The sequence below is a fragment of the Phyllostomus hastatus genome, unplaced genomic scaffold, assembly GCF_019186645.2.
Source record: "Phyllostomus hastatus isolate PE091 unplaced genomic scaffold, TTU_PhHast_1.1 phas_contig_64, whole genome shotgun sequence".
Classification (NCBI taxonomy): Eukaryota; Metazoa; Chordata; class Mammalia; order Chiroptera; family Phyllostomidae; genus Phyllostomus; species Phyllostomus hastatus.
The window spans coordinates 5,716,735-5,735,175 of NW_025333928.1; the positions used below are offsets into that span (position 1 = coordinate 5,716,735).

Genomic DNA, 18,441 nt, shown 5'->3' on the forward strand with positions numbered 1-18,441 from the left:
TGTTTATTAAGTCCTGTTTGCCTGAAGTTATACCAACTGGTACATGGTGACTGTTCACCTTGCTGAGCAGAGGAAAGGGAATGAAAAAATGAAGAAGAATATGTGGGTATCTGGAAAGACTCTTCACAATTTTTCCCAATTGTTTTGTCATTTTAAGGGTCGGCCTCTTAGTGTACAGCAGCAGATGATGCAACAGTCTCGTCAACTTGATCCAAACCTGTTGGTGAAGCAGCAGACGCCACCATCTCAGCAGCAGTCACTCCATCAGCCAGCCATGAAATCTTTCCTTGAAAATGTCATGCCCCACACTACACCTGAGCTGCAAAAAGGGCCATCACCAATAAATGCTTTCAGCAACTTTCCTATAGGTTGGTGTCTCCTTGGCCAGTCACTCAGCCGATCTGTGTGTCTCACAAGCTTAAATCCTCCTCCTACATGACAGGTCTGTTCTCCTGTGAAGGCTACAGTGGTCCTTTAGCTATTCTCTCTTCTAGGTTTAGCCTGTCTTTGTGCTTCAGGGAACATGCTTCATGCTTTCCATTCAAGAAAACCATACTATTTCAAAAATTCCAGTCATATTTAAAGTGGGTTAGAATAAAGATATTATTTCTTTTTAAGATCCAGATATCTTAATGATAGGATATGAAGGGGCAGGCCAAAGTTACTATTATTTTAAAAGCAGCACACCAGAGAAATTTTGAACAGCACTGCTCTGGTGAAACAACTGAGAACAGTAACATTATAGTTTTCAGAACCTGAAAATTTGATTATTATCTAAATATTTATAAATGATTATTGAAATGAATGTAGAAAATGGGGATGGGAGAACGGGTTGCCTTTATCACATTTGCTATAGTTTTCCCTTGCCCTTTTTTCACTATGTCTTCAGAATTTGATTCCTTCTGGAAATTTGAGGCTTATATGTGTTCTCCTTCCTTAGATCCCTTTTCTTCTAGTGCCTTTTGATCCTCTCTGACCTTGTTTGTTCACACCCTGTTCATTTTGCTTTTTCTTTCCCTTTTCCCTTACAATGTTTCTTGTAAAGCCGTTCTGTTTGTTGCTAGCCCAGCTGTGTTGAAGATGGTTAGGTACCTAGCGTGTCCTGGCTATGGGCAAGACTGGAACCTGCCATGGGCCCTGCTGCTGTTTGACTCTGGCCAGGCTGGTACTGCCATGGACTCTCAGCTGGGACCTAAATTGCATTTTGAATCCTTGGGACTTCAGCTGTCTTTTTACAGTCCCAGAATCAGTTTCCTTGTCAGTTACCACTACAGGTGAATATTGTAGAAGCCATTTGGTAGTGACTAGATCAGGGGTGTCAAACTCATTTTCACCAGGGCCACATTAGCCCTGCGGTTGCCTTCAAAGGGCTGAAATAATTTTAGGACTGTATAAATGTAACTACTCCTTAACAGTTAAGGAGCTGAAATTACATTTGGCTCTTTGAAGGCAACTGCAAGGCTTATGTGGCCCCTGGTGGAAATGAGTTTGACACCCCTGGACTAGGTGATCCCAGAGACAGCAGTATATGTAGTAGTAGCAAGAGAATAATACCCAAGGACATTGAGAGTTTTTGGTCTCACCAGTGAAGAGAAATGATTCACTGGTTGATTGCATGCTTAACATGTATATAGGGCCAATGAGATAATTTTCTGTATATGGATTTCCTATCTGGGATGGCTTTACAGAAATAGCTACTTTTTCCTGATCAAAATAAATCTTAATCTGTGCAAACACCAGTATTGTTCTCTAAATTAGCCATTGGAAAACTACAGCCTGTTGCCCGAATTTGGCCAGCTGCCTGATTTTTGTAAATAAAGATATATTGGAATACAGCCACGCTCTTTTTAATCCTCACAGTAGGGCATTTTATTTTTCATTGCTTTTAGAGAGAGGAATGGGGAGAGACATCAGTGTGAAAGAGAAGCATTGATCAGTTGCCTCCTGTACACGCCCAGAGTGGGAATTGTACACACCTGGACAGGGAATCAACCCAGGGAATCAAACTTGAGACCCAGGCATGTGCTGTGTCTGGGAACTGAACCCACAACAGGATGACACTCCAACCAACTGAGTCACACTGGCCAGGGCTAGCCATGATCTTTTGTTAATGTATTTTCTATGTATGCTTCTGTCTTCTAAAAACAGTCACATAGAAACACTGAGACCTTATGGTCTGCAGAGCCTAAGATATTTATTCTCTGAACCATTAAAGAAAAGATTTGTCAACTCTTGGATTTAATGGTGGGTCCAGAGACTAGCAACTGTAATTGATCTCTTCAAAAATAGGTAGGAACTCTGGTTGATGTGGCTTATTTGGAGCTTCATCTAGGGGTTTCCACCCTTTTGGCATCTCTGCACCACACTGGGAGATGAGTTGTCTTGGGCCACACATTAAATACATTGTGACACATAATCACACAAAAAAATCTCATAATGTTTTAAGTATATTTACAGTTTTGCATTGGGCCACATTCACAGCCATCCTGGCTTACATGCAGCCTGCACGTCTCAGTTTGGACACCCCTGCAAGTTTGGGGGTTCGAGTCCCAGTCAGGGCACCTACCTAAGTTGTAAGTTGGATTCCCAGTTGAGGTGTGTATGGGAGGCACCAGTCAATGTTTCTCTCACATAGATATTTCTCCATCTCTCCCCCTTCCTCTCTCTTTAAAATCAATAAAAATTTTTTTAATAGGTTTGATATTAGAGAGTTTGTATTTTTAAAATTCTTAAGTCGGACTTAATATCCTGTGGACTGTTGTCAGATTAAAATATTTAAAACCATTTTTTTTAAACTTTAGAAGATTTTGGCTTTATTTTTAACAAGCATGCCAAATGATTCTGATGTTGATTTTCCCTGGATCACATTTCAAGAAACACTGGAGTAATGGGTCAGTTTTCTCACCAAAGTACTGAAGATAGAAATTTCCATTTTTGTTCCATGGGAATATCTAAGTCTGACATATCATCATCAGAGTTGGAATAAGTTGTACGTTAGGGTATGTGAGTCTGATCCTAAGGTACAATTGTTAGAGCAGGACAGTTTTACTTTTAAATGACAGTCTTCATTGGCTGGCCAGCCAGTTGAAAATGGTTTGGTTTGCAAGCAAAAGATAGCAACTGGAAGTGACCAAAGATAATTCTTCATGTATGATATTCTTAGGAAATAGGTGAAGAGATATATCTTATTAGAGATGAACTTACAAACTTTAATATTTAGCCTTCTTAAACTTTTTCTCTTATTTTTCCAAGGAATTTAAAAATAAAATTATGTGGAGAAATAGTTTCCCACAGTTAAGGCAGTTTTATAATAGTAACAGTTTTGTGGTTTGAAAACATCATATGAGTATCAGAGTAGCTACTTGGGATTTCTCTGTGTTGCTGTCTGGTAACCTAGCTATGACTCTTTCTCCCCACTCTCTTTCTGCATAAGCTTGGATGGAGGAGTCTCAGGTGTCTGTCATTTGGCTGGGCCACATTTATTAAGGGACTTAGGCAGGATTGAAGGTGTTAGATTATTACATACATTTTTCTAGGAAGTGGCAGTTGTATCTGAAGAAGAATGTGCTATATTTTATAAAGTTTTTAAAAATTATTTTATTTTTAAGGCTTGAACTCAAACTTGAATGTAAATATGGATATGAACAGTATTAAAGAGCCACAGTCAAGATTAAGGAAGTGGACTACAGTGGACAGCATTTCAGTGAACACATCTTTGGATCAAAACTCCAGCAAACATGGTATAAAATACATCCTTAATTAAAAAAAAAAAAAAGGCAAAACAAAACTGTGGAATACCCAATTTAGGCTTTTATTTTAAATATATGTTTTAAAAAGCCAAATTCTCTTAGCACCTTTTTCTCATTTTTAAAAATGCTTTATTAGTAAAAGTTAAACCCCAAAAAAGCAAAATTAACCTTTCTTATGTTATTGTACAAAATATATATCAGATTATATATTTTTTAAAAATTTCCCTTTTGATGGTCTTCTAGGGTTTTGCCATTGATTTGCAAACTTATTGTTCTAATGTTTTACTTGTTAATATTTATGCAGTTTAATCTGATGTAGGGTATTCAAAACTTTCACCACAGTTTGATTCCTATCAGTTTCTTATATAGTGATACATTTTCTTTATATATTTGGTTGATATATGTAAATCACATAGATTCAATATTTTCATCAGTTATATTTTAAAATGTTTTAATTTTACTTAATATTATCCATTCATCTAGGCAATGTTAATGGAGTATCTTCTGCTTTCCCAGGACTGTTCTGAGTACCTGGAAAGCATAGGTATATGTGTATATACACACAATTAAGTGTATGTAAACAAGTAAAAAAGGCAATGCATGTAATAGTATAAATAGTATAATAATGTGAAACCCATTGGAGGATTGAGTTGGGAATAACAACGATGGGTGTGGCAGGTATGCAGAGGCTTTAGAGAGATTCATAATGGGCAATCATGAGTAGAGGCTTCAAGTTCACCAAATGAATGAGGAGAGAGAAGACAATAAAGAAAGTATATCACATGAAAAGGTCAAAGACAGGCAGGGCAGTATGGTAAGTGTTCTATGTGGGCACATCTGGAGGTGAAGATTAATGAGAGAAAGAAGGAAGATAAAGATGGAATTATAGCAGGTATAGAACAAATAATGGAGAACTTTTATGTCACATATCATAGTAAACATGAAAGGGGTGGCTGTCTAGAGGCATATATGATTTAATGAAGTCTAAGTGAGAGGAAGGGGGTGATGGGCACAAGAGAGTGCATCAAAGAAAGTGTTAGAATTCAGGACTAACTGAACTCCTTCTGCACACATTAATGTGTCTATAATGTGCCTCTTATGCATCTAGACCCCTTCAGTGTAACCCCTGGATCTTTAAGATTCGGCTCAAAAGTCATTTTCAGGAAGCCTCCTCCAGGCTCTGTGCTCCTTATATGTCTCTATCTTGTATGTGTCCATTTAGGCCTGTCTCCTTCACAGGACATTAATTCCTGGGGGAGAGTGCCTAGCTTTGCTTATTCTTTAGCCCCACTGAGCACAGTTCAGCACTCAGTGAACATTTGCTGGTGAGAGGGTGAGTGGATGGTAGTGCATTTAATGGCAGAGTAAATGCAGAAAGGAAAGTAGGTCTGGTGTAACAGATAACAAATTGATGTGAGACTTGTTGAGTGTGGTGTTTAGGGGGAGAGCTCAGTATGGAAAAGCCCAGTAAGAAATTGAAGTAGTGACCTACTACTCAGAAGGGAAATCTGGGCTAAAATAAGATTTGGTGTTCATCAGAATACTCAGGTTATGACTATGGATGAGGTTGCCCAGAAGGAGGGAGCATAGGGAGAGAATAACTAGGACAACCTTAGAGGTAACTGAAGAGACCTGAAAGGCAATGTCTAGGAAAATAGGATGTAGAGACCCAAACAATGTTTCTATCATATGGTTTTCTGTCTTCTCAGGTTAAAATAATTTTCCATGTCTGTTTTGTATATCTGAACCTTAGCTTCTTTATAAGAAGGAAGTAATCCCTTCCTTTAACTACTGTTGCAGATGTAATGTATATCACCTACTATTGACCCTTGAACAACATGGGGGTTGGTTCTCCAAGCCCAACCCTGTGCCTCCCTCTGCCAGTGCATTTGAAAATCCACTTATAACTTTTGACTCCTCCAAGATTTGCTGATAGGCTGCAGTTAACTGGAAGCCTTACCAGTAACAGTTGATTAACACATATTTTGTGTGTTACTGTATTCTTAAAATGAAGTAAGCTAGTGAAAAGAAAACGTTATTAATAAAATCATAAGGAGGGGAAAATACATTACACATTATTTACTTGAAAAATATCCCCATGTAAGTGGACCCTCACAGTTCAAATTCATGTTCCAGTGTCAGCTATATTCTCAAGTGTTCAGTACACTTACCTGGGACAGTCTCGTTCTTGTTACTGGCTTAATTGTTACCTCAGGAGATGCATGCCTCTAACACAATGGTATTTTTCCAGGGTAAACCCAGCTCTGTTTGCTTAAGCTAAACCTCGTGCATACATTTTACATTTCATTTTGCTGGTGTTCTCTCATTCAGTGAGTAGTAGAATATAATTGGACTGCAGTTGTTTTATTATTAGATTTTTATTTATTGATTTGAGAGATAGGAAGGGAGGGTAGAGAGAGAAAGATACATTAGTTTTGTTGTTCCACTTATTTATGCATTCACTGGTTGAATCTCGTATGTGTCCTGACCAGGGATTGAACCTGCTATCATCTAAGTTCCTGCATACGAATTAATTACTTGAAATTTGGCAGCTATGCTTACTTGCTATGTTACTTGTACCTGCCACTTTATTTATATCCCACTTTACTCCCAAATGGTTTTAATTCTGCTTGCAAAGAAGAAACATGGTTTACTCAGATGAAAGTAGCTAAATGAGGAAGCCAGAGAAGAGAGGGAAAGGATTTGGTGGAATGGCTACATCAGGTCAGGGGTAGGTAAGTGCCCACTGGCAAATAGCATAAGGGCCTGTTGTGGTCTTGCTCTGCCATCCCTGAGTGACTGATACAAAAGTTTAGATAGTTGTGACCTGTCTCTAGGAGAACCTGTGTTATAGGTTCACAAGACTAAAGTAACATTCATGATTCTGCTGCCTTTTTTTTTTCTTTCTTTTTTAAGATTTTATTTATTTATTTTTAGAGAGAGAAAGGGAGAGAAACTTCAATGTGTGGTTGCCTCTTGAGCGCCCCCTCTGGGGACCCTTTGGTTTGCAGGCCAGTGCTCAATCCACTGTGTCACACCAGGCCGGGCAGTCCTGCTGTCTTTTACTAGACTCAAGCTAGAGTGGCCTTGAGTCCATGAGCCAAGACTTTTCCCTACCTATTTTAAATTTGATGTGAGTGGACTAAATACTTGGTTCTTCTTTTTCATCTCCTCCCATTTCAATTAATTCTACTTCCTTCCATTAAGTTCTTGAAGCTGGAAACTTAGAGGCATTCTCTTTGTAATAAAATTTTTTTGAGATGATTTTTTAGATATATAATGTAACTTCTTTTAAAGTATAATTCAGTGGCTTTTAGTATATTCTCAGAGTTATGTATCTGTCACCACAATCAATTTTTAAACATTTTCTTGTTCAAAATGTTGCACAGTCCACCTATCTCCACTTTTCCATCTCTCTCAGCCATAAGAGCTCATCTTTCTGTGTTCAGTAGATTCATCTGTACTAGTTGTTCTATATAAATGGCAACAGGTATTATTTGGTCCTTTGTGACTAGCATTTTGGCTTAGCATAGTGTCTTCAAGGTTCACCATGTTATAATATTCCTAAGCACTTCATTCCTTTTTACTATTTATTGTTTATCCATTCAGCAGTTGATGGCAGTTCAAGTCTGGAAGATATTCTTGAGTTCTTCCTTTCTCCTACCTCCCATATCCAGTCCCCCCTGAGATTAGTGCCCCTTCCATTTCCCAAATGCATGGTGCATGTATCCATTGTGTTTTACTGTCTGTATAGCCTGCTAGTGTCTCCCTGCTTCCACACTCGCCTTCGTTTCAATTTTACAACACAGCAAAGTGATCTCAAAAAAATTCAGCAGTATTACTTCTCTTAAAACCCTTTGGTGTAAAGTCTTCCTTGCTGTGTCCTACAGAGTCCTACCTGAGAGTGTTGCAGATTCTGGTGCTTTCTAGGGAATAGGCTGGTCTGCAGCAGCGAGGCCTGGGGCAGCTAGAGTATACACACCACACCGTCAGCCTTTGATTCCAAACATTTAAAACAAAACATACTTGGTTATTCCTCCTTTCAAGATCAGGACACCATCCTTCATGTTGTTCACAAAATGATGTTTCATTTTCTCAGACATGCCAAACTGTTTCTCTCCTTAGGTCTTTGGAGGCCATGACCACCACCAAGAATCCTTCCCCAACCCTTTCTTTGTGTGCTAGCTCGGCCCCTCCTTGCCTTACACTCGGCCTGTTCCATCTTTGTCCACCTGTGACCTTTTTGTTAGGATATAATATCATTAAGGGCAAGGACCCCATTCATCTCACTCAGGTTTCTGTGTCCAGCATTTAACACAGTGGCTGGACTGTCCCAATAAGAACATGCTGTGTTTACCACTTATGTAAAGCGTGCGTTATTCTAAGATACACTCAGTGATGGGTACAGAGAATAAATCACAACAAGATGATCACTTCTAAGTGAAAGTTGCATTTTTATGGGCTTTCTCATCAATTATGGTAACAGATATTCTTTATCAATACTTTGTAGTCCCATAAAGTGAAGTATAGGATAGAAATGTAAATGTTCTGATGGGAAAGATTTTCATTGTCTCATTACTTGCACATTATCTTGTGGGCATAGCAGCATCTTCAGTTTCCAGGCACTGCTCAGGATGTTCTCAATCACAGCTCTTGCTTCCTAAACCCAGTGCTCTTCAGTGAATCTGCCCACAAAAGGGTGCACACTGTGCTTGTTTTCAATTTAGGCCACAATACAAGTGTCTTCATGATTTGGAAATAATTTTGTACTCTTATTCTGGTCACTTACATCCTTCTTGAAGTTAAATGAGCCATGATAATATCAGATCTCAACCATAAGAGAGTCAAAGTGGTAGTGAAGGTTTGCAAGAGAAAAGAGGCCTTTCTTTCCTCTCTGCATCTTCACACAACCACAGAATACAGTGGATGCACTGATCATATATTTTGCTCCCATCTCATGGTCATTTTTCCCCTTGTAGGTGCTATTTCAAGTGGTTTTAGGCTGGAAGAGTCTCCGTTTGTTCCCTATGACTTCATGAACAGCAGTACTTCACCAGCCAGTCCTCCAGGTTCAGTGGGAGATGGCTGGCCACGTGCCAAATCGCCCAATGGCTCTAGCAGTGTTAATTGGCCACCAGGTAACATGCAACAGCTTCCTTCATGACCTAGTAGTGATTTAGCCCAGTCCTATCTGATTGGTCTGACTGCGCTCAGGATACGAAGGGATGCAGAGGGACGATGAAAAGTTGAGCATCAAGTCTGCCCTCTTATTTCTATGCTCCCAACAGTGAAAGAGGGACTGGCCCCATGGACTGGTGTGAAGGATAATGTGAAAACCTTCATTCATTGTCCCTCTTCAGCTGTGTCAGGGAACCAAGTGTGTTGGTCGTGCTGAGGAATTAGCAGAGATGCTCCCATGCCTGTCTTATTCTACTCAAGTTGCTGTGTCTTTGTGACTTGTTAGAAAGTACTTTAAGCTGTTACTGTTCAAAATACATAAACCTAAAGCATTGATTTCTATTGTAAAAACTTGGGAGTTATTCATAAGTAACAGCTTATATATACTCATTATAAATCAAAATAGTTGAGAATTACAGACTTTAGTACTGAAATTTTACATGTTTAATAATGAATTTTTAAATGTGATTAAGCCTTAACTGATTTTAAATTTCATTTCCAGAATTTCGCCCTGGTGAACCATGGAAAGGTTATCCAAACATTGACCCTGAAACTGACCCTTACGTCACTCCTGGCAGTGTCATAAACAATCTTTCAATTAATACTGTGCGGGAAGTTGACCACCTCAGGGACAGGAACAGTGGTATGTAGGCGGGTACACATCATTTTCTGGACAACCTGGTTTAAGAGTGGCTCAAAGTAGGTGTGAAACCTTCAGCAGCAAAAGTCACTCTAGCACCTCACGGCACCTGACATCCAAAAAGAGTCATAACAGTGAGAACAGAATTGTCAATTTCCCCATCGGTGACTTAGCCACCTTTTAAATGATGAAGATTTATTATCACTTGATATGGTAAACATGCATATTAACTTAATAAAGTTAACAGAGGACCAACAAAATTTGCTTTATAATAATTGTATTAGCAACTGTAGCTTGTTTCCTATTTTATAACAACTTGCAATATTGAGGTTATTAAGACATGGGTATTTTTTGTAAGAGATGTTTTGTTATTATTTGTTTATACTCTGGAAAATCAATTTGGCTTTCTCTGTCTCTCAGAGAGTGAAAATAATACAAATTTTAAGGGTCCCTGTACTCCAGATGCACTTCTTAATAGATTATCAAATAAAATCATCCTACTATCTACCATGTGGTTATTTTTCACTGCAGGCATTTGCAAATATTTCGTATGTGCAGTGTAAGAAAGGAGAGTGAGATGAATGAGAATTTTCTGTTTCTATAACATCTATACTTCCATCTATCCTTTAAAACAAGTTATAATAAAATGTCTACCAGTTAGTGTCTGCCATATCACAGTGGGTATGAAAAAATTGCCATCATTCTAACATGAATGGGTTTAGCAGACAGCTATGCAGAAGTAGGGAAAGCCACTACTGTCACAGGAGAAAGGAGTGGGGGACAGAACCCAGCAGACACTCTCACTCACGTCCTGGTAGTTCATGAAAGATTCTAGTGCTCGCAGGATGTGGGCTTCTTGTCAGTAGAAAGTTCTGAAAGTCAGGAGAGGAATTCAGTTTTCATATTAAGAGAAACAAACCACCGAAGGTTTTGAGTAGAAGAATCGACATTTAAGGTGGGCAACCTGACAGTGGTGAACAGATGAATTGAAGTGGGAGACCAGTTAGGATCTTTTAGAGTGATCAGATAATGGTCAAGTCTGGAGCTAAACTAGAAAGAACAGGGAAAAAGGGTAGGTTTTAGAGGCTGAATATGGGGCATGCTAGAGGAGGAAAAGGCCTGGTTAACTGGTAATGCTTAGGAGCCTTGGTGAACTGTCCAGTAAGAAGTCATTGGGGTCTAAAGACAGGAGGTGGGAGCGGTCAGAATGGCCTTCTTTTTGGAGCGCAGTTCTGAGGGGGTAAAGCCAGGGGTGTCTCGGGCCATACTCAACTGTTGGAGCACATTCTCACAGACTGTTGTGAGAAAACAGGAGTACAAGAGAAAGCACCTCTCTGAGTCATGGTGAGAACAGTGAGCCAGCTCTTAGCATGCAATTTTGAGGGCAAGAAAGAAGGTATAGTCTTGGACACTGTCTGTGACCCTGAGCATACCTCTTTCCTTTCTTGTGGCGTGCTGTGAAGTTGCAGTTTTACTGGATGCTTTTGCTTATCCTCAAATGCCATGTCTCTTGTTCTGGGGATGACTAATTGGGCTGTTCCCCCACATAGGGTCATCCTCATCCTTGAACACCACGCTGCCTTCAACTAGTGCCTGGTCATCCATTCGTGCCTCCAACTACAACGTTCCCCTCAGCAGTACAGCACAAAGCACTTCAGGTGGGCTGAACTGGGCAGTTGCATAATTCATCTTCCTTATCTGCTAAAATAACCAGCTTTTACTGAGAGCTCTCAGCTCCACTGTTAAGTGCTTACTGTGTGCCTGATCACCCCTACCTGTTTCTGTTTGACAGCACACATCAGGAAATGGACTGACACACTCCCTCTCTCGTGCTTGCTGGCTGTCTGTCTGTCTGTCTGTTGGTTTGTTGGTTTGTTTGTTTGTATGTTTGTTTGTTTAAAGACAGACAGGCCTAGGTTTGAATCCTGGCTCTGAACTCATAAGCAAGTGGGTCCTGTTCTGACCCTCAGTATGTGTTTTAACCATTCTACTTGGTAGAGAGTAGATGCCAGGTGCCCTTGGCACAGGGGGGTACCTAATGATACCTACTGTGATGGCTTCATGAATGGGGGCTACCTTTGTAGTCCATTTTTCCATGGGTAAACAACAAAGCTCTGAGATCTGTTTAATGGCCTATGTGACGATCTTGAGTAACACCCCAATTGCTATTTTAGAGCAATTCAAAGCAGTGTTTTTTGCTTTGTTTTGATTTCAGTTAAAGTAAGCTTTGTACACTGGGCTAAGAAGAATCTCACAGATCTTAAAACTGCATAATAGACAAGTGGTCTGAGAGTTTTGAGGTGAAAGAGCACTTTCCTTTCAGCTTTTTGCCTTCCTTTGGCACTTTGGTTTGATTTAGGGGTTTATAGTAGAGTTTCATTTTGTTAGTTTGATTTGGTTTCAGTGGGAGAGTAGGTGTTACCATTATTTAAATTTCTGTTTTCTAAAAGCACTGTCTCCCCCTCCCACTTTTTTTCCCCTCCAAGTAGCCAGAAATAGTGATTCCAAATTGACGTGGTCTCCAGGTTCAGTCACAAACACCTCTCTGGCCCATGAGCTGTGGAAGGTCCCTCTGCCACCTAAAAACATCACTGCTCCGTCCCGCCCACCCCCGGGGCTCACTGGTCAGAAGCCACCCTTGTCTACGTGGGATAATTCTCCCCTTCGTGTAGGTGGAGGATGGGGAAATTCTGATGCCAGGTATACCCCAGGTAAGATGAGGGACATGAGATGGTTTCTTAATGGTTTCTTTGCTAACTGCTGACCAGCACCAGCAGTCTGGTGTAACAGAGACTTAAGCAGTACCCACTATAAAGTAGGATTAGAACTTAAATAAACATGCTACTGCTAGTACATTGCCTTAATGTCTATGACAGTCTTGAGTTTTATTTTACACTTTGCCCAGTTTTTCTAAGAATACTTACCTAAAAGATACTCCGCAGTTGTGGTAAATGAATGGAATAGAATCTCCTTTCTTTCAGAAGTTCCACAACTGCTCATTTTAAAATGTGTAGTCACTTTCTGCTCATGGCAGGCTTTCAGAATATACCACATCACACAGAGTGGAAGCTGTTACGTGATGACAGGAAAGGTGTGAAGAACTTATCTGGGCCTTGAAGAGCAAGGCCTTTTTGAGTGAACCCTTGGCCTAGACATAGGGCAACATAAAACATTGTTTAAATGGGGATATTTGAGAGTGACAGGTGCTGTTAACCCTGCAGGGCCATCTGGCATATAGTAGACTGTCTCAGGAAACTGGGACAAGTTGTTCCCCTACCTCTACTCCTGTAAATTACTAGCACTGGACTTGCACAGGTATCATGTCCCTGTCCACCTTCCTAACACACACAGTCCCAGATTTGACTCAGAGCTGTCTGCCAGTTCTTCCAGTAAATACGGTCTTACTTTTCATTATGCCCTGCCCCCAAACTGTACCAAATTTGGTCATCTCCAGGTAACATCTCATTAAAAATTTATGATTTTTAGACAGGTGATTGGCTGAAATAAAACTTAAGAGTGTTTCCTTTGGTGGGGAAGTTTCGATTCCATGAAAAAAAATGCTTGAGTCTGTTTTAAGGTACTGACTACAAATGAATGCAACGAGTGCTACGTATAAATCATTTTTTCAGGCCATAGACATCTGGGTGCAGATGACTGGTAGTATAGAGTAAGGGGATATAATAAAAATGTCCTGAGAGCCCCCACCGTAAGGGAGGGTTGGTGAGGTCGAGTGGTATCTGGAAGCCTGAAAGAGTAGCCAAGCAAAACAAGGAAACTGTACATGCCAAGGCACAGAACCTAGAGAAGCACTAGGGCTCCCTGTTTGACTTAAAAGAGGTTTTGGGGGTGAGGCCAGTGTTCAGGGAGAAATGAATAGGCATGAGCTATGTCATGGAGCTGCCTTCCTAAGCTGCACTGAAGTGTATGTGAAGCACCTTTAAATAGTTGTAAACAGGGCTGACTTACCACATTCTCAAGATCTGCTGTGGGGAGAGAAGACAGGAAGGCCAGGTGGCAAGCTCCTGTAGATGTCTGCACAATTGCCAGCTCTTAATGTCCCCTCCAAGTCTTACCCCTGTGGGACATGCATGACAATTCATCAAATGACACCTGAGAGAATCACAGCCGAAGCCTTCCCCCAGATGGTACTATTGTGAGATAATTTTAGCTTTATAAATGAAAAGGCTCCAAAGGGCTACCTTTCTTTTGTGGATCAGATCACCAGCCAGGAGCCCCATGACCCTCCCACATATCTGTAATTTGGGATATGCTTGTCCAACACCATCTTTCAGGCCACAGTCTCAGAAAACTGATTTGCCCTTTTTCTTCCTTGTTTAGGGTCCAGCTGGGGTGAGAGCAGCTCAGGGAGAATAACAAATTGGCTTGTTCTAAAAAACCTTACACCTCAGGTAAGAATACCAGGTATCCTGGTTCATACAGATAAGCTAGGTGGCATGGGAGCAAAGGTTTCCAGGCTTGCTTGAGTTGAAGTGAAGGCTCCTCAGGCCTGCTGACACGCTAAATAGAAGTCAAAGCTGGGCAGAGGAGATGGAAGAAGACGGTCTTCAGATCCTCAGGCAGGCTGCGGTCTGGTCCAGCCATTCTTACCTATACAATTTGTGTGGGAGCTGACCAAAAATACAGATTCCCTGATCTAAGACTCTGGTGTAGTGGATGTGGGTAGGCTTGGGGCTCTGCATTTTCACTAGGGGCATTAAGATGAATTTGGTGCAGGCAGCCCTCGTATTGCACTCTGAGAAGCCCTGGGCTGCCCTTTCTAGGTAGAACATTTTCTCAGTCCCTGAACCAAACCCTCTGGAGGCTGGATGTTAAAAGCCCACTCCTCCTCCCCCAGGGAGCAGTGCCTTGATGGATCCTGTCCTCAGGGCAGGGAAGAGAGAAGACTTGAAGCCACAGCAGGGGCAATGGCTAACTAAGGAATTGGGGATCTGGGGAATGTCCAGGAGTCTAGAGGCCACAGAGGTATGGCTCTGGGACCAGTGGAAGTGGGGCAGGGAGCACTGTACCCCATCATAGCAGTGAGTCCCAGTGAAAAGTGGCATCAGGAGTGAAGAACCTTGAACGAGAGAGAGAGAGTACGTGAGTCCCATCCTGGGACGACCTTCCTGGGTGGTCCTTGTGACAGCACATCTAACTGATCGTTCCCTCCTCTGTCCTAGATTGATGGCTCAACTCTGCGCACCCTGTGCATGCAGCATGGCCCACTGATAACATTCCACCTGAACCTCCCACATGGAAATGCTTTGGTCCGTTACAGTTCAAAAGAAGAGGTAGTGAAGGCACAGAAGTCTCTGCACATGTAAGTCAGTTGTTGTGTGTGTGACAAATGGAAGTGCCCTCACAATTGGGAGAACCTATGTGAGAGCATCACCTCCAGGCAGCACAGTCTCCCAGTGAGGGTGTTTCCTCACAGCTGTGGCTTCATTGTACCTTGGATTTTGTTGCTGGTACTCATAAAGTATCACCCTGATCAGACGGCCCTAGAAAATCCCTTAAGTTGTCCAAAGGGGACAAAGAGACTATGCAAGGCACAGTTGCATGGGGTGGGGAGTGGGGTGTTCTATAGGCACGTTCTCACAGAGGAGAGGGCGGGAGGGCATGCTGGGTATCTGGTGTGTCCTGGACAGTCCAGTGTTACCCTCACTTTTGAATCACAACCTCAGGTCACTGAGTCCTCATCATGCCTGCTTCTCTCCCCAGGTGTGTATTGGGGAACACTACTATTCTTGCTGAGTTTGCCAGTGAAGAGGAGATCAGTCGTTTCTTTGCACAAAGTCAGTCTCTGACCCCTTCTCCCGGCTGGCAGTCCCTCGGGTCTGGCCAGAGCCGGCTGGGCTCTCTTGACTGTTCCCACTCGTTCTCCAGCCGGACTGATCTCAATCACTGGAATGGTGCTGGGCTGGCGGGAACTAACTGTGGAGACCTTCATGGCACTTCCCTCTGGGGGACCCCACACTATTCCACAAGCCTGTGGGGTCCTCCAAGCAGCAGTGACCCCCGTGGAATGAGCAGCCCATCCCCCATTAATGCTTTTCTTTCTGTTGATCACCTGGGTGGGGCTGGAGAGTCCATGTGACAGGTAGATGTAGACTTGCAACCGTGACCTCAAGATGCGAAGGAAAGGGGCACTAAGTTGAGCTCGCCGCCTGCAGCCGGGGCCACCTGTGGGAACAGCTCTTCTCTGCACATTTTCCACTTTGTTTTCCCCAAAACATATCAGTTTGAATACTTGAATCATGCAGGCCAATTTTATAATGTGAAGGTGTCTCTCGTTACACTCCCACTGGCGCCATATGTGTTGACCCACGTAGTGAGCTCACTTGTACGTATTCATCATGTTTAGCCTTTGGGTGTTTTTTCTTTGTTTGTTTTGGGTTTTTTTTTTCCTATTCTCACCGTTTTCTCCCCTTAAACCATTGTTTGGGCTGATGATGTATGAGCTTTTTACCTTTGCACTGAATGATGTTCTCTCCGTCTAATCGGCAATATGGGGGGGCAGCTGTTCCGGTGTAATGTTTACTCAAGGATGTTCTTAAGGTGTGCGCTCTCTACTATGCCTTGATGTACGCCTACCTTACTGTGGTGTCATGGAGTTTGAGATCACGTTATGATGCTGACTTAGGACTATTAAGTGAAAGTATTGCACCGTTTCTTCATGTTATAAAACTAAAGAATTCACTCTGCAGTTTGAAAAACTGTGGCCACAGCTGTGACTTGCAGCCCACCTGCCACCCAGGACGGGCCCTGCACTTTGAATAGGCTTTCCATTTTGTTTTGAAGGCTCCCACGTTGAACCTTCTTGTTTACAGATTTTTTTTGTTTGTTTTTTGAGAAAAAAAATGTTTACTCTTCCATCATTTAAAAAAAATTTAAAAGACAAAAAAAAATGGAGGATGATTTAAAAGATGCTTTCTATCTCTGGGAAAAAGGAGCAGCATTTGGCCATGTTCTTTCGTTTTCTATTCCTGTCCTAAATCAAAGAGCATGGTTCTCAGGAAAACCAGTTCCCCAGTTTAAAAAAAAAAATTTCCTTGTAGTTTCTTATAGGAAAAAAGAAAACCCCCAACTTTTAGCACTGATACTACATATTGCTCTGTTAAAGAAATTTCTCTGCCAAAAAAAAAAAACAACAAAAAAACGCTTCAAGCTGGAGTTTGACATTCTGCTTTCAGATGCTCTCTTTTTATTAGTGAGTGATGATGGTTTGCTAATGATCAGTAGGTAATACTTTTTGTAATTCCATCAAAGTGGCTATGTTTCTGCTCTCGTGAGTGTGTTAATGTTTAACTGTTGTACCTTAAAGCCGAAATCAGTAACTATGCATCCTGTAAGCAAGATATTGGGCTTACAGAATCGTTCATTGTATAGAGAATTTTAAATGTTGTTGCAAACTAACGAGTTACACCATTTTTACAATTTCTTTCTCTCTCCCCCCTTTTTTGCCCACAAATGATATTATAAAGCTTGCTTAGTCAAAGAACAGACTAAACAAGGGTAAAAATTTTAACAGTACAGAATTTGCCATCATTTCATTGCCTTGATTTTAACTGTTTGTGTCCTACGATGCAAAAGAAGTCAGTGGCTTTTAACTGTTTACAAATAGAATGTGATTGTAAAATGTACAGTTTCATTGTGTTTAATTATGAAATTTCTTCAAATATAATAAACCATGACTCTTTGGCTGCTCAACATTAATTGTCTCTTTTTTGTGAATTTATTTGTACGCTCTTTTTTATAATGGAAGTTTTCAGGTTGCTTGTTATGAGGGTTCTCATAGAGCAACCGATTAAAAAATCTAAGCAAATATTTGAACATTTTATCTGAACTTATTCACAATTTCGCCCTGAAATAATGTGAGAACAATGGGAAACTGTAACTTGCTCCTTCCTGCCCTCTTTGAGCATCTTTGGGATCTTGTTGCTCAAAACTTCTATGACTTCATCTTCCTTACCATTTGTGCCCATCTCAAGCCTCAGCAAGAGACCATTTGGAACATGAAGCTTAATGACTTGACAGTGTTCTAGTGTTAAACTCATACCTCTGTTACAGAACAAGAAATGCCGCCATCTGGACTGGCCGCCTTCTCCCGTCACAGTGCCCCACTTTCTCACTGCAGGAGCTCTGGGGCAAAACCTGTGTGTGTATTTCAGTGTGTGACTTAAATCATGCTCCACCTTGCCAGGTGTAAGCTAATGTTCAGTGCATTTGATGTATATTGACTTCCATACTGGTTTTTCCAAAAACCAAAGGTAGCTTTGAAAAACCACGTCTGGAAATGTTTGGAACGTTAAGCTGATTGACCTTTTGGGGCTTTGAATAGTATATAATTGACTTCATAACTGCGTTAATTGTATTCAAGTGTTTGGGAGTTTTTTGCGCTCGTTATGTGGAAATAAAGTGTTTGATTTTTAAAAATTAACAAGTGGTTTGATTTTTGCCTGGTCCTTCAATAATACAGCTCTATTCCCTAAGCCACTGTTTCACCAAAGTGTACCTTCATCTCTCCCGACTGCTCCTTACTTCAGGCTGTTAGTCTGACTGACATTTCCCTGGCATAATAGCTTCAAGTCACTGAGAGCCTGCAGGAATCAGTCTAACCTAAATGTTTTAACACATCCAGTCATGCATTTCCAAAGAGAGCTCACAGTGGCCATGTGGCTCCTGCTGCCCTGGACATATTCTGGATACCTTGAGTTGCTCTGGCTCTGTTCTCTCCGGCAGGCCTGTCCAACACCCCTCACCCACTGAGACACAATCACTGCTCTCTCCCCATTTGCAGGAGGTGTTTCCCCCCATTGCTGCTTACTACAAAAATGTCCTGTCTCATTATCTTGAGGTCCTGTGCCAGGTGAT

The 18,441-nt window shown here is 41.4% G+C and overlaps 1 protein-coding gene across 9 annotated transcripts in view; it reads left to right on the top strand.

Annotated features, from left to right (window-relative positions):
- The window catches only part of TNRC6A (trinucleotide repeat containing adaptor 6A), a 97,457-nt gene extending 79,450 nt beyond the window's left edge, over positions 1 to 18,007 (top strand). For 6 of the 9 annotated variants that reach the window (XM_045849206.1, XM_045849211.1, XM_045849212.1 and 3 more), the window contains 9 exons: positions 158 to 368; positions 3,609 to 3,740; positions 8,729 to 8,887; positions 9,430 to 9,570; positions 11,118 to 11,225; positions 12,054 to 12,278; positions 13,906 to 13,976; positions 14,748 to 14,887; positions 15,289 to 18,007. In XM_045849206.1, the coding sequence (XP_045705162.1) occupies positions 158 to 368; positions 3,609 to 3,740; positions 8,729 to 8,887; positions 9,430 to 9,570; positions 11,118 to 11,225; positions 12,054 to 12,278; positions 13,906 to 13,976; positions 14,748 to 14,887; positions 15,289 to 15,664 (1,563 nt within the window). In that variant the 3' untranslated portion in view covers positions 15,665 to 18,007. The remainder of the gene's footprint in view (positions 1 to 157; positions 369 to 3,608; positions 3,741 to 8,728; positions 8,888 to 9,429; positions 9,571 to 11,117; positions 11,226 to 12,053; positions 12,279 to 13,905; positions 13,977 to 14,747; positions 14,888 to 15,288) is intronic. The other 3 variants (XM_045849207.1, XM_045849213.1, XM_045849209.1) reach the window with 2 other exon arrangements.
- Positions 18,008 to 18,441: the final 434 nt, after the last annotated feature.